The sequence below is a fragment of the Phacochoerus africanus genome, chromosome 11, assembly GCF_016906955.1.
Source record: "Phacochoerus africanus isolate WHEZ1 chromosome 11, ROS_Pafr_v1, whole genome shotgun sequence".
Taxonomy (NCBI): domain Eukaryota; kingdom Metazoa; phylum Chordata; class Mammalia; order Artiodactyla; family Suidae; genus Phacochoerus; species Phacochoerus africanus.
The window spans coordinates 117950143-117965000 of record NC_062554.1 but is presented as its reverse complement, the minus strand read 5'-3'; the positions used below and the strand labels follow the sequence as shown (position 1 = coordinate 117965000).

Genomic DNA, 14858 nt, shown 5'->3' with positions numbered 1-14858 from the left:
ATCAGTATGAAAAATATTTAACAGTTTACAGATGAGGTCACGAGGAGAGAATGAGGGTTCCCAGAATAAATCACTTCCATTTCCACAGCTAAAGAGTTCAAGGATGAAAAGCACTAGAAAAGTGAGTGGCATGGATTGCAAGATGCACTTTGATGCTCGGGCTGAATATCTTCCATACAGGAAAGAGTGCTGTAACCAAGGGGCCAGGCCACTGACAGTAAAATCCATAAAGACAAATGATACTCTAGAGGCATTGGAAATTATAGAGAGGCGTAAATGATAATAGTGGGACAAAGGAAAGTCTTACTTAAGATCCTCCTCAGCTGGCCTGCGAGTGGGCAGTCTGGCCCTTCATCAGGAGGGGAGCAGGTGAAAGGAACAAAGGTTTGGGAGCAAGGAACACCTAACAGGCTATAAATGCCTCAAGCGTGCTGAAACTGGAACCACCGTGTATCATAAGGGCTTGGTAATTCCTGCCACTAAGTCACAACTGTTAACTAGGAATTTCGAAGTTCTCTGGGTGTGAGGCTGGCATGGTCGTCCGTTAGGAGTGCCAGCCCTTACCTCGTGTTGACCTGGCCTGGCTGCATTTCCTGATCAAAGACCTGAGGCCGATGTTCACTCTACTAGCCCAGGTGAACTTAGAGTGTCGATCTCTTATGTTTTGAAAAACATGACATTTCTGTCAAGGTTGATGAGTGAAGAAATTGAGACAGTGCTTGGGGCAGAGAGAAAAACAGCTAGCCTCCACTAGGTGGCGCTGCAGATCACGTGAAAAGGGCATGTGGGCGGGCCTGGGAGAGATTCCTCTGCTGCGGGATCCAGTGGACCAGAATTTAGGTCCCTGGAATAAGGAGGGAAGCTTTGCATTAAGGGTTGAGTACCCATGGGCCCCCGACCTGATTTTCTTTCTAACCAGTAGGGAATTAAGCAGGACACTTGGTGCAACGAACTTTTCTTATCTGTAACATGGAGGAAGGCAGCCTTCATTTATGGAGTGTTCACTATTGTGTGGGTTCTTCTCCTGCCCAGCCCAGACCCTGTAAGATTAAGGTTATAGTTCCCATTTTATAGTTGAGGAAACAGGTTCAGCAACACTGAGTAATTGCCTCAGAGTCACACAGCTTGTTGTCGGGGTGTGGAAGGCGGTTAAGAATAGAATCAAAGGTTTACATTTTCTTCACTGTGTCTCACTCCCCAGCCAGTCCAGGCTACTGGAAGGACCTCGTCTGATTTTCTCACTCACATTAAAGCACAGAGCTGGCTCTTCACCTGAGGTCCACGGAGGTAGAATGGCCTCGCAGTATAGCTGGCTCACTGTCATTCTGTTCACTTGCTTGACTGCATTGGAAAAGCATTATTCTGAGGAGGATCCAGTATACAAAACCAGTTACAACTCCCTGGTTAAAAGGAATCCTAAAGTGTACTGATCCAGCATCTCCATTTTGCAGACGAGGAAACGGAGCCCAGAGTGGGGAGTGACTCCCCAGCCTTACAGCCCACCGCCCCCCCGCCCATCGCAGAGTGGGCTCACAGGAGATCTGCTGCTTGGGAGGGCATGAGGCAGTTAATTCAGAAAAAGGGAGTGGATCGGGAGTCATCCGCAGAAACCACCAGACCTGAAGGGGGAAGGTATAAAAGTATAAAAGCAGGAGACAGAGGCAGTCAGCCCTTGGCAGGAGGCCTGAGGGTGCTCCACATACATCAAGTTTCAGGTCTTTTTTTTTTTTTTTTTTCCATTTTTTAAAGTTTTATTGAAGTATAGTTGCTTTCCAAGGTTGTGATAATTTCTGCTGTGTAGCAAAGTGATTCAATTGTACATGTACTCACATCCATTCTCTGGTTCTTTTCCCACATAGGTTAGCACAGAATATTGGGTAGAGTCCCCTGGCTAGACAGCAGGGCCCTGTTGGCCAATCACTCCATGTACCTCAGTGTGCATGTGCCAATCCCAAACCCCCAGTCCCCCCCCTCCCCTCGCCACCTGTCCATTTTTGGTAACCACAGGTTTTTCAAAATCTGTGAGTCTGTTTCTGTTCTGCAAATAAGTTCATTAAAACTCCATTCCTGGAGCCAGATCAGGGCTGTGCTGGTACACGTGCGTGCGTGTGCACATGGCCACACACGCACACACACACACACACACACACGATATACATGTCATCACACAGGCTCTAATGACAAGACTGAACAGTCCTAGCCAGGCATCAGTGGAAAGGACCCAGGAGCTTTGGACGAGGCAGTTAATGTACTTACACAGCAGGGCTTATCTCTTCTGCCCAGTAATTCCAGCTCACCCTCATCATGTCCATTGGTGGAAATGGTGATACTGACAGTAAACCGAGGGAACCTTCCTGAAACAACTACACGTTGACCTTTGAACGTGAAGGGTGGAGAGTGTTCCCCAGGCTTGCTTCAGTAGCAAAAATAATCTGGCAACTCCTCAGGGCCCCTTCAGGACCAAGGGAGCCCCCAAGCATGGGCTCTTAGGTCAAGTGTCCTCTCTGCCTAGAGGGCTGTGGGGACCATTTCCTTCCCCGATAACATGCTTTACTGTTAAAAATGGTAAAGGCTTAGGACCTTAAACTTTATAGTAACTGCCCCGTCAGAGGAACATGAGAACTCATTACACATTTTATCCCAGCCCAGGATGCAGGAGAGTTAGTGGGAATGCACAGCAGGATGGAGCACCAAGAAGAACTTGGGGGACTGGGACAGGTGGGGTGGGGCGAGGACTAACCCCACCCCAGGCACTGGGAGAGAGTGTCCCCCTGACAGCCACCACAGTACCCGAGGCTAAAGGTCATTTGTCATCATAGTCCAGGGAAACTGCTAGAAATTAAGGGTCCAAGGTTAAATGAGGGTGGGCTACAACAGGTGGCTGGAACCCTCCACAGACAGTCTAGAGCAGGTGACCCCTCCACTGTAAACATACAGGTCACATAGCCCATCACCAGGTAGCAGGATGCCAGCCCTGACCCGGGGTCCCAAGGCCATGCTCAGGGCCCTGAAGGGTGATGGCAAAAGACGGAGAAGGGCCATCTTACAGAGGGTGGGGCACCAGGTAGACTGGACTCAGCCACCAAGGCCAGGACAGGGGCTCAGGAGTGTGGGCTCAGACCTGGAGTTGGGGAGTGGCAGTCAGGATGGGAGCCCACTGGTGGGAACAGGTGCACAAAGCTTCCAGTCCCCTGACTCTGGTGAGAAGTGACAGCTGGAAGGGAGGTCAGAGTGTAACCCATCTCTGAGCAGGGAGATGGACTTCCTACACACAAGGGGCCCTGTTATCAGGATCTCCAGGGAGAGATGGGGGCTCACTCAGACCCCAGGAGGCAGCCCCAGCCAGGCTTGTAGGATGGTGTCACTCTCTGGAGTCTCTGCCTCCCTTTCTCTCCTGCTCTACTGCCTGTGCTTCTTGTCCCACAGAGGGCACACAGGGGTGACAGAGGGCTTCACCTGCAGTCTGCTCGGGCTACCTCAGAGCCCATAACCTGAGAAACAGCACAGTCAGTCTGGAGCAGGAGTGTAGAGGAGAGAGTTGAGACCTGGCCCGAGACCCAGCTGGAGCAGGTGCAATACAAGGCAGACTGGATGCTCTGGCTTCGGGTTTTGTGGCCTCAGTCACCATTCTAGAAAGAGTAGCCAGAGGATGATCGGTGTGTGTGAGGAGTGTGTGTGTGTGTGTGTGTGTGTGTGTGTAGGAAGGTGTTGGGGGAATGATGAAAAACTCCCAGGGGCTGTCATTTCTAGCGACCAGGCAGCCCAGTGTTGGGGGCTGGGTGCAAAGGGCCTGCTCAGACCTAGGAGAGAAGAGATGGCAGGGGAGAAGGGAAGCTGGCCCCTGGATTTTGGATCAGGGTGGAAGTGGGGTTTGGTACTAGGCAAGGCAGTAGATCTGTACTTAGGAGCAGGGCAAGAAGCAGAGGACAGTGGGACAGACAGAGCCACCTCCTGCTAATGTTGGTCCTTGTTTGATTGACAGCTAGGAGGTGGGGCTGTCCCCAGGAGTGCGCAGGCCTGCTCTGCACCTAGGCCAGTCTGCGCGTCTGGTGGGATGGAGCCTGGCTGCTTGAGTTGCCCAGATTCCAGCTCAAGACCTGGGCAAGGCAGAGGGAGGGGGAATAGCACATCAGAGCACATAGGTTCTAAACACGGACCATTTCCTGGGTTTCTCTGTGGGGAGGCAGTGTTGGCTGCAAGGCTGTCTTTTCTCTGCTGAGAGAAACTTATATTTCCTGGCAGAATCATTGCACAATTTCTATTTATTTTCACCTCACCGGTTCAGCTGTCTGAGACCTATTTACCTTTACATGCGTCTGGGCCCCTCTATCTCAGGGCATCTTTCTTCTTTTCACCTCTCTTCCTCCCTGTAGCTCTGCCAAGAGGCAGGAAAATCCAGACTTGTCGATAAATGCAGCCTCCCATGTCGACACAGCAAAAGAGAAAGAGACAAGAAAGGCAGCATTAATGATTGGCTGTAGACTCACTAGATTAGAACCTGGCTTTGCTCTTTCCTCTCCATCCAGCTCCATCACTCAAGGGGGAAATTTTATATTCATTCAGCCTTTGATGGCCAGGTCTTCATCCTCTTCCTGCTGTGTATGTGCGTGTGTGTAAGGGTGGAGGGGGGTTCTTAGAATCACATTTTCACATTGTTGGGGGCAGCCTAAGTTTCCCACTCTGGGCTGCTGGTCTACAGCAGGGAGCATTTCATGGGGTCAGAGGGAGCTGCATGTAGGAAATAGAGCCCCCAGTCACAGGCAAGTCAGGACCCCTCAGCTCTGGTTGTTTCACTTCTGACTTCAAAGAGGAAAATTATCCTCAGTGCTTTGCATAAAAGCTTCAGCTGAGCACAAGAATTAATGTGATTTATGCAGTATCATTGGGCTCCAGGTTCAGCCTTAGGTCTGTCTGTACATAATTATCTCATTTTGCACATTAAGGTCTTCACAATGACCTACACGCATTTTTATTATCACCCCCATTTCACAGAAAGGGGGAAGTAAAGCTCCAAGGAGTTAACTGCAGCTCCCCGTGCTGGGGAGTGGAGGCTTCAGACCCACCTCACACCTTCTTTTTTTTTGTCTTTTTGTTGTTGTTGTTGCTATTTCTTGGGCCGCTCCCGCGGCATATGGAGGTTCCCAGGCTAGGGGTTGAATCGGAGCTGTAGCCACCGGCCTACGCCAGAGCCACAGCAACGCTGGATCCGAGCCGCGTCTGCAACCTACACCACAGCTCACGGCAACGCCGGATCATTAACCCACTGAGCAAGGGCAGGAACTGAACCCGCAACCTCATGGTTCCTAGTCGGATTCGTTAACCACTGCGCCACGACGGGAACTCCGCCTCACACCTTCTGTTTCCATAGTTACACGCTCTGTCCCTCAGCTCAGTGGCTGGCAGGATGTCATTGACATCAGAAGTACCTGGAAGGCTTGTCATAGCAGATTTGTGGATTTATGTCCCCACCCTAGAGTTTCAGATTCAGTAGGTCTGTGTGGGGCATGAGAATTTTCTTTCTTTCTTTTTTTTTTTGCTCTTTTTAGGGCCGCACTCTTGGCATATGGAGATTCCCAGGCTAGGGGTCCCAATTGGAGCTGTAGCCGCCAGCTTACACCAGAGCCACAGCAACGCAGGATCTGAGACATGTCTGCAGTCTACACCACAGCTCACAGCAACACCGGATCCTTAACCCACTGAGTGAGGCCAGGGATTGAACCCCTGTCCTCGTGGATGCTGGTCGGGTTTGTTGACTGCTGAGCCACAGCAGGAACTCCCCAGAATTTTCATTACTGTCAGCTTCCCAGGCAATGCAGCTGGTCTGGGGACCCCACTTTGAGAACCACTGCTCTTTGCCAGGATGACGCTGTCAGATAATATACTCGAGATGGCAAATGACAACCCAAGACCCCGCAGGAAACAATGAGAAGCTCTGGACTGTGTACTTTATGAGCTGGGTGGTAGCAGTGCATGGCAGGGTAGCAAGAGCAGCCAGGGGCAAAGCCACCCATCCAGGCAGGGCTCAGCTGTCAGCCGGAAACTCAGGCTCTCTCTGTTAATGATACCTTCCCCTCCCTGCCAGGTTCACCCTGTGGGGAGTGGACAACACCGGTCGACGCTCCAGGCCAAGTGACGTGATCGTGAAGACCCCTTGCCCTGTGGTGGACGATGTCAAAGCCCAAGGTAGGAGACACTGAGGCCAGCAGAGTCTGCAGAGGGCTGTTCCAGGCACCTCCCTTCACCATGGGGAGAGGGGAGCAAGGAAGCCAAACGGGACAAGCTGGGCTTCAGTGTGGAAGGGGGAGGGTTAAGGTTCAGGAGAGCAGCATCTCCTTTCCAGGACCTCCTCATCCTCTGCCTCTGGTGGAAATTCCCATCCCATTATTCCACAGTCTGTAAGTCGGGGAGCCAGGAGCAGACACGGGTGAAGGCCCCCGACACACGTGGGATACACCAGGGGCTCAGGTACGTGGCCCCAGGTGCTTTAGTACCTGTGATCTCTGCCCTCAGGATGCTGATCGGGTCACTTATTCGCTTCATTTTTTTTTTTTTTTTGGTACATCTGAAAGGTGGTTTTGAATTACAGCATAGGAAGGCTACAGATTTAGAATTAATCGCTGTATTCACTCCCTCCCTCCCAAAGATGTCTCAAAATCCTCATTCTGCTTTTTGGAGTTGTTGTGGGCCAGTTTTTCGGTACATCAGCATTAGTCCCTGGCCATTAGGAAGAGGTTGTTTTGTCACTCAACATCCATCACACAAACAGCACAGTTCTCGCTGCATCACCTCATAAAGCCCCCACGTGGTCTTGATAGCATCTCTTGCTCAAAGGCTTAGTACCTCCCCTCCACAACCAGAATTTGGCTGTCCTGGGCACCACTTCTGCAGGGCTCTGGTGCTACCTAAAGTGATCTGCTCAACCACTAATACCTATTAGCAGTTGGACTGTTCATAGACTGAGCATGTGCCGTCAACAGAGACAGTGACTGAGGCTGGAAGTTTAGGTTGTGCATGTTTTGGTAAGAGAAATGCGGTTGTCACGCTGGCTTGTGGTATCCCTCAGAGCACCTTAACTCTGGCTTCTGACTCCAGCTCTATCAAGTTGGCTGCAAGTTGACACAACCCCACAATGTTCAAGGGGTGGTGCCAGGGTGACGCAAAGTCACAGTGGGCAGAGAGGCCTACTTTAATGAAGATCACTGATGCTGTAGCACTTCACGCCTTCTGAAAGGGAAGGGCTTTCACATGCTTTGCTTCACCTAACATGCATGACACGTTAAAGGCACTGATATTTTCGACACAGAAATCTGATCATATTAACATCTCTTCTTAATTATTTATTTATTTCTAGTTTTTCGTTTCAGGGCCACACCTTTGTCATATGGAGGTTCCCAGTCTAGGGGTCAAATTGGAGCTGCAGCTGCCGGCCTCCACCACAGCCGCAGCCACACCAGATCCAAGCCATGTCTTCAGCCTACACCACAGCTCACAGCAACACCAGATCCTTAACCCACTGAGCAAGGTCTGGGATCGAACCCACATCCTCATGGAGTCAGTTGCATTCCACTGAGCCATTACGGGAACTCCCAACAACTCTGTAATGTAACGGATCTCCATTCCTCTTGTGACGGGGATCAAAATATGCAACAGGCATATTAGGATCTAAATGGGCGGGGGGGGGAAGCCCTTGACCACTTCTCCAGCCTCCTCTTGCCCGTGCTCCCTGTCAGTCTGTACTTCCTGCAGCCTCACTGCCTTTCTCAGTTCCTCCAACACACCTTTTCCATCTCCAGCGTGAGCCTTCCCACCTGTCCATCTCACTCCTGCAGATGCTCTCCAGCCCCGCTCCTTTCACAGATTAACTTCTCCCAGCCTGCAGATCTCAGAGCAAGTGTCCCTCAGTACAGAGGGCTCAGGGGCCACTGCCAAATGCCTTCATAGTACCACATGAAGGCATTCCCTTCAGAACATTAATCTCAGCTTGTTATTACAATCACCTGTTCAATGGCCACCCATCCCACTGGATAGTGAGTTCCATGACAGCAGGGTTCTGGTCTCTTCTTGCCCACCCTGGCGTCCTTAACACTTAGCAAGCAGCCTGGTGACCAGCTGGTTATCGGGAAACTTAGATGCTGGAGTAGGACCACCCAGGGTCAAATATCTGCTGTCCCATCTAACTTTTTGACCTTGAGCAGGTTGTTTTCACCTTGTGCCTCAATTTACTGCTCTGTAAAGTGGGGTGGGGATAATGGTATCCTAGATAATAAGTTTCTAGTGAGAAACTTATTAAGCGAATATATATGAAGTATTTTTAAGTGCCTATCCCCTAGTAAGTGATCAGGACATGTTAGGGAGTCTGCATTATGGAATCGTGCCCCTCGTGGTCAGCCTGATACAACTGGAGTCAGGGGTCGTGAACAGGTGATTCGAGGGCTACCAGCACATCATCAGCTTAGCCCCACTGTTTCTCTTATTGGAACTCGCACAAGCTAAACTTCCAGCACCAGTCAGTGTCTCTGTTAAAATCACTAACCATGTATAGAGTTTGAGTAGGAATTCAGTAAGTGTTTATTGAATGAATAGAATATGGGCCCACTTTATAGATGCAGGCATTGAGATTCGGAGTAGAGTAAGTAAGCTGGTCACAAAGTTGGCATCTTGCAGAGCCAGCACTCAGGCTTATTATTTGACATCAATTCCCATTTTGCTTACTGTGTTAAATTAGATGTTCAGAAGGTTATTACGTAAGAGACTGAAAACCTTTCTTTGTCTCTCAATACTGATGAATAAAAGACCCACCTTAAAAAATAGTGTTCAAGGAGTTCCCACTGTGGTGCAGTGGGTTAAGGACCCAGCATTGCTGCAACTGCAGCCCAGATTCAATCCCTGGCCTGGGAACTTCCATGCCGTAGATGCGGCCAAAAAAGAAAAAAGAAAGTAGTGTTCAAGTTAGACACCAAAATAATATTCCCTTGAGGACCACTGGTGTCCATTGAGGTATTACAGTTGAATGGAGACCTTTAAGTATAAGACAGATGCACCTCTCAGTGAGAGCTGCCTGGCTTATGGGGTACGGACTGAATGACTTTTGAAGGTCTCTGAAATCCCTTGATGATGAAAGCAGAATCTGGGGTTGAGAGACTGGCGGAACCCGTGGTACCCTTATTTCATCATCTGTTGATTTCTTACTCCAAGCCAGGGTAAGAACAGGTGATGAGGAGGTGCCACAGCTATTTCTGTTGTGGAGAATCTGCTGATCTTGCTGGCAGCGGCAGGCACCTTGGGCTTGCTTGCTGAATAGGCAGCAGGCTGGTTGGAAATCTGGGTGTGGGGGGTGAGAAGCAGGTGGGAGGGATGTCGTCTGACGCCACCTGCAGGAATATATGGATAGAAGCATCTCTGGAATAAAGAGTGGCCAACATAGAGTGATCTGCCCAGGAGAGCCCACTGTACTATTTCTCTGTGGGACTTCTTTGTGTTAATTTTAGTCTCCAAAGCGTATCAGGATGTGCTTCTGACCCTTTGTGCTCCCTGACAAAGAAGACTTTCTGAAATCCCAACAGACCAGCTGGGTGCATGAGAGGCAATTTAATGCTGAGAGAATGAAATAACATCCCCAGGTCCTGTTATCTTTCAGCCAAGAAGGTGCCCTGTACAGGGCAGGCGTGGAGATTAATGAGTTAGACTAATTGAGGGCATCCTTGTAAGTTAATACCACCCTAGCAGTTACATAAAAAAAAACATATGCTTTGCCTCCTTCCAACCCAGATGGTGAACATAAATATAACTCAGTTGGGTTGAGTTTAAACCTAGTAAAAATGGGAACTACCTTTTAAGTGACCAAGAGCATGACTTCAGCTCCTAATTATCTACCAGGAAGCTGGACTCTCCTTCTTCTATGAACATCTTCCTAAACTAGATACCTTCTATAAATTTTTTTTCCCCCACATCATGACAGTAAAGCCATTCTGCAAATAAGTTTCTACCAGTGTTCTCCTGAAACAGCCCTCCCAGCAGTATGGGCTAGAGTCAGGAATAAGATCAACCTGGTCTCTAGGTTGGGGCATGGTCTTCCAGGAGCTCTTCACATAGCTGCCCTAAGGGAAGGCTAGTTCTCATCCATCTTTCCTCCAACATCCGTCCTCTTTTCCTGATGCCAGGCATAGATACTCTCCATTTCTTCATCTGCTTCTTCCCCAGCCATTTGTTAATTAATATCAGAGCCTGGTGTTAGATGCTAAAGAAACAAACATAACTAGGCTCAGAATCTATTTTCAATACGTTTATAATCAGATGTCATGAATTTATCAAATCAGACAACTTATTTTAAGACCTTACTAAATACCTGGTCTAGGTATTAGGGGACAAAATCCCCTGCCTCATGGAGTCTATATTTAAGCAGGGGTAACAAATAGCAAAACAATATTTTGGATAATGACATACTTATGGAGACATATAAGCAGGGAAATGGTATTGGAGGTGCAGAGGCAGAATTTCACCTAGAGTGGGATGGGAGGAGGTGAAGGAGGAAGACGCAGACATTGTTACAGTAGGCGGCAGTGGTGCAGACACGCTTGGTGTGTTTGAAGACGAGAAAGAAGGCTCTGTTGGGGAGAAAGGAGGTGAGAAGGAGAGGCGCAGGAAAGGAACTTTGAGTGGCTATGGGGCAGGTCCTCCAGGGCTTGGTCACCAGAGTAGGGAGGGGATTCTGCTAGGGGTTGAGATAGGAAGCCTTGGAAAACAGCGAGGAGAAGAATGACATAATCAGACTTAATGTTTTACTGGATTGTTCTGTCCACTCTAGTGGGCTCCAAAGAGTGGGTCTAAGGTGGAAGCAGGGAGACTGATTAGAAGGCAGTGACGATACAGAGGAGGGATGGTGTTGTTTTAAACTAGAATGATTGGGATAGAGGTGATGAGAAGTGGTCCAATTCCAAATTATTTTGATGGGAGGACCAAAAGGATTTGCTAATGGATTGAATGTCAAGCATGAGAGAAAGAAGAGTTATCTCAGCCTTATATACTGTGGAAAGTGCTGTATAGAGGTGTGTACAAAATGCTGAGGGAACACAAGCAAGACTACCTATTCCTTGTGGTTTTTCCCTGGTAGATCCTAGCAGCCTAGCTGAATGAAGGCAGAGGAAGGCAAAAGATGGACCAAGGTATCTGAGGGCACTAGCAATGGGCCGTGTGGATTAGGTTAGGTAGGTAAGGATGTAAATACCAGACCGATGCCTAGGGTGAAGGCAGACACGTAAGGACTTGGGCTTCCTGTCACTGAAGAATATATGTGGTAGCAATAAGAAGTACAAGAGTCCTGAAAGGAGGTTGTGGTCATAACACGTGGGTGATGTTAGGAGTTACTACTTCAGAGATGGAGAAGTTCTCAGGTACGAGTGACTTTGGTGACTGGGGAGTCTAGAGACTTAAGCAGGCCTTTCATTGGGGCGGTGCAGTCACCCCAAATGGTGATACGAAGTGAGGTGGGGAAGATAACCAGATACTAGATTCCTCCATGGAAGGAGAAGCATAGTCAGACAATGAGTGGTGGGACATGGAACAGGCAGGTAAGTTTTAAAGTGGGGACAGAGAGAAAGTCGTTGTTTTCGGGAGGCTGCTCTTCTCTAGGGTATGACAAGGATCCCTCAGGACTAGAGAAGGCTTCGTCCAGGTTTCAGCCAACACAGAGATGTGGAAGGAAGGAAAAGTGTGTGCCAAGGTCAAGGGTGAAGGGAGAGTTGTTTGCCATGTAATGATGCTGGTTCCAGAAGAAGAAAGTTTTGAGAGGGTGAATTATATAGAACAGTTGGGCTCCAAGTATGGTCCAGACCAGCAGCATCAGCATCTCCTTGGAACTTGTTAGATATGCAAATATTCAGGATCCACTGAGACCTACTGGATCAGGAGCTCCAGTGGGAACCTGAAATCTGTGTTTTCACAAGTATTCCAGGTTACGAATCAAGTTTAATTCTCAAGTTTGAGAATCCTTTGGTGTGAGGGAAGCACAGAGCAGCCTGGGGAGAGAAAGGTAGGAGAGAGAAAGGGCGGACAGCCTTGGAGGGTGGGGGAAAGGGACTTTGCAACTTGGACAGTGCTAAGAATGACCAAGGTAGAAAGCCAGTTGGGATTCGTTGTCCTCAAGTGTTCATGTGGAATTCTGTGGTCAGTTACTTCATTGTGGGGACAGACTGAGGTTTCAGGTAGCTCCCCCGAGAATAATAAAAAATGATGACCTAGGACCTCCATTCAGGAGACTTCTGTTACAACAGCCGAGGAAGCCACTGGCAGAAAGCATAGATGCCTTCCAGGATTCTTATTCCATAGAAAAAGAACAGCCACTGCTGGGGGATAAGAAAGCTCACTTCTGCCCCCAGAGTCACTATTTTCATTTAAATAAAACCATTTCCACCCTGCCCCCAACTCTTTGCTTTTTGTGTTTCAGTCTCTGTCTCATGGCATTGGGAAAAGCATGCTCTGGTAAAGAGCTAGTACAGTCATTAAAAAAAAATAATGTCTGCTGTTGTCCAACTCTCTCCCTCACTCACCTAATCCCAAACACCATGGCTTATTTGCTGTTTTTTTTTTTTTTTTCTTCCTCCCCCCCCCCCCCCCCCCCCCCGCCCCGCTTCTTTCTTTCTGTCCTTTTAGGGCCATACCCACAGCACATGGAGGTTTCCAGGCTAGGGGTTCAATCTGAGCTGTAGTTGCCTGCCTAGCCACAGCCATGGCAACGTGGGATCCAAGCCACTTCTGCAACCTACACCATAGCTCATGGGCAACCCCCAGTCCTTAACCCACTGAGCAAGGCTTGCTGTTTTCAAACCTGCTGCTCACCATAGCCGGGGAGTCCCTGTGCTGGCATTACCTCTCCCTGGTATGCTCCGCCCCGGGTATCCCCACAGCTCATTCTCTCCCCTCCTCCAAGTCTTGGCTTGATTGTCATCTTTTCAGTGATATCCTCCCCCTATTTAAAACTGCAATGCCCTGTTCAGCACTCTCAATCTTCGTTCTCCTCACTTTATTTTTTTTTAATTTTTAAATTTATTTTTTTTATTTCCCCAATACATTATTTTTTTTTCTACTGTATAGTATGGTGTACCCAGTTATACATACATGTACACATTCTTTTTTCTCACATTATCATGCTGCATCATAAGTGACTAGACATAGTTCTCAGTGCTACACAGCAGGATCTCATTGCTAATCCATTCCAAAGGCAATAGTCTGCATCTGTTAACACCAAGCTCCCATTCCATCCCACTCCCTCCCATTCCCCCTTGGCAACCACAAGTCTCTTCTCCATGTCCATGATTTTCTTTTCTTTTCTGTGGAAAGGTTCATTTGTGCCCTATATTAGATTCCAGACATAAGTGATATCATATGGTATTTGTTTTTCTCTTTCCAACTTCACTCAGGATGAGAGTCTCTAGTTCCATCCATGTTGCTGCAAGTGGCATTGTCGTTCTTTTTTATGGCTGAGTCGTATTCCATTGTGTATATATATATATATATATATATATATACACACACACATCTTCCTAATACAATCATCTGTAGATGGATATTTGGGTTGTTTCCATGTCTTGGCTATTATGAATAGTGCTGCAATGAACATGCAGGTGCATGTGTCTATTTTACGGAGAGTTTTTTTGTCTGGATATATGCCCAAGACTGGGATTGCTGGGTTATATAGTAGTTCTATGTATAGTTTTCTAAGCTACCTCCATACTCTTCTCCACAGTGGTTGTACCAGCTTACAGTCCCACCAAGAGTGCTGGAGGGTTCCCTTTTCTCCACACCCCCTCCAGCATTTGTTATTTGTGGACTTATGAATGATGGCTATTCTGACTGATATGAGGTGGTATCTTATGGTAGTTTTGATTTGCATTTCTCTAGTAATCAGTGATGTTGAGCATTTTTTCATGTGCTTGATGGCCATCTGTATATCTTCCTTGGAGAAATGTCTATTCAGGTCTTTTGCCCATTTTTCCATGGGGTTGTTGGCTTTTTTGCTATTGGGTTGTATAAGTTGCTTGTATATTTTAGAGATTAAGCCCTTGTCCGTTGCATCATTTGAAACTATTTTTCTCCCATTCTGTAAGTTGTCTTTTTGTTTTCTCTTTGGTTTTCTTTGCTGGGCAAAAGCTTGTCAATTTGATTAGGTCCCAATTGGTTTATTTTTTCTTTTACTTCTATTGCTTTGGGAGACGGACCTGAGAAAATATTTGTAAGGTTGATGTCGGAGAATGTTTTGCCTGTCTTCTCTTCCAGGAGTTTGATGGTGTCTTGTCTTACATTTAAGTCCTTAAGCCATTTTGAGTTTATTTTTGTGTATGGTGTGAGGGTGTGTTCTAGTTTCATTGATTTGCATGCAGCTGTCCAGGTTTCCCAGGAATACTTGCTAAAAAGACTATTTTTCCCATTTTATATTCTTGCCTCCTTTGTCAAAGAGTATTTGACCATAGGTGTCTGGGTTTATTTCTGGGTTCTCCCTTCTGTTCCATTGGTCTGTATGTCTGTTTTGGTACCAGTACCACACTGTCTTGATTCCTGTGGCTTTGTAATATTGCCTAAAGTCTGGGAAAGTTATGGCTCCTGCTTGGTTTTTGTTCCTTAGTATTGCTTTGGCAATTCTGGGTCTTTTGTGGTTCCATATAAATTTTTGGATTGTTCGTTCTAGTTCTGACAAAAATGTCATGGGTAATTTGACAGGGATTGCATTGAATCTGTAGATTGCTTTGGGTAGCATGGCCATTTTTACAATATTAATTTTTCTAACACAGGAGCATGGAGTATCTTTCCATTTCTTTACATCTTTAATTTCCTTGATTAATGTTTTATAGTTGTTGGCATATAAG

At 47.6% G+C, this 14858-nt stretch overlaps 1 protein-coding gene across 1 annotated transcript in view; it reads left to right on the top strand.

The window, feature by feature from the left end:
* The window catches only part of ASTN1 (astrotactin 1), a 316035-nt gene that overhangs the window by 285095 nt on the left and 16082 nt on the right, over positions 1 to 14858 (top strand). Inside the window, exon 21 of the mRNA XM_047753485.1 lies at positions 6083 to 6183. Coding sequence (XP_047609441.1) covers positions 6083 to 6183 — 101 coding nt within the window. The remainder of the gene's footprint in view (positions 1 to 6082; positions 6184 to 14858) is intronic.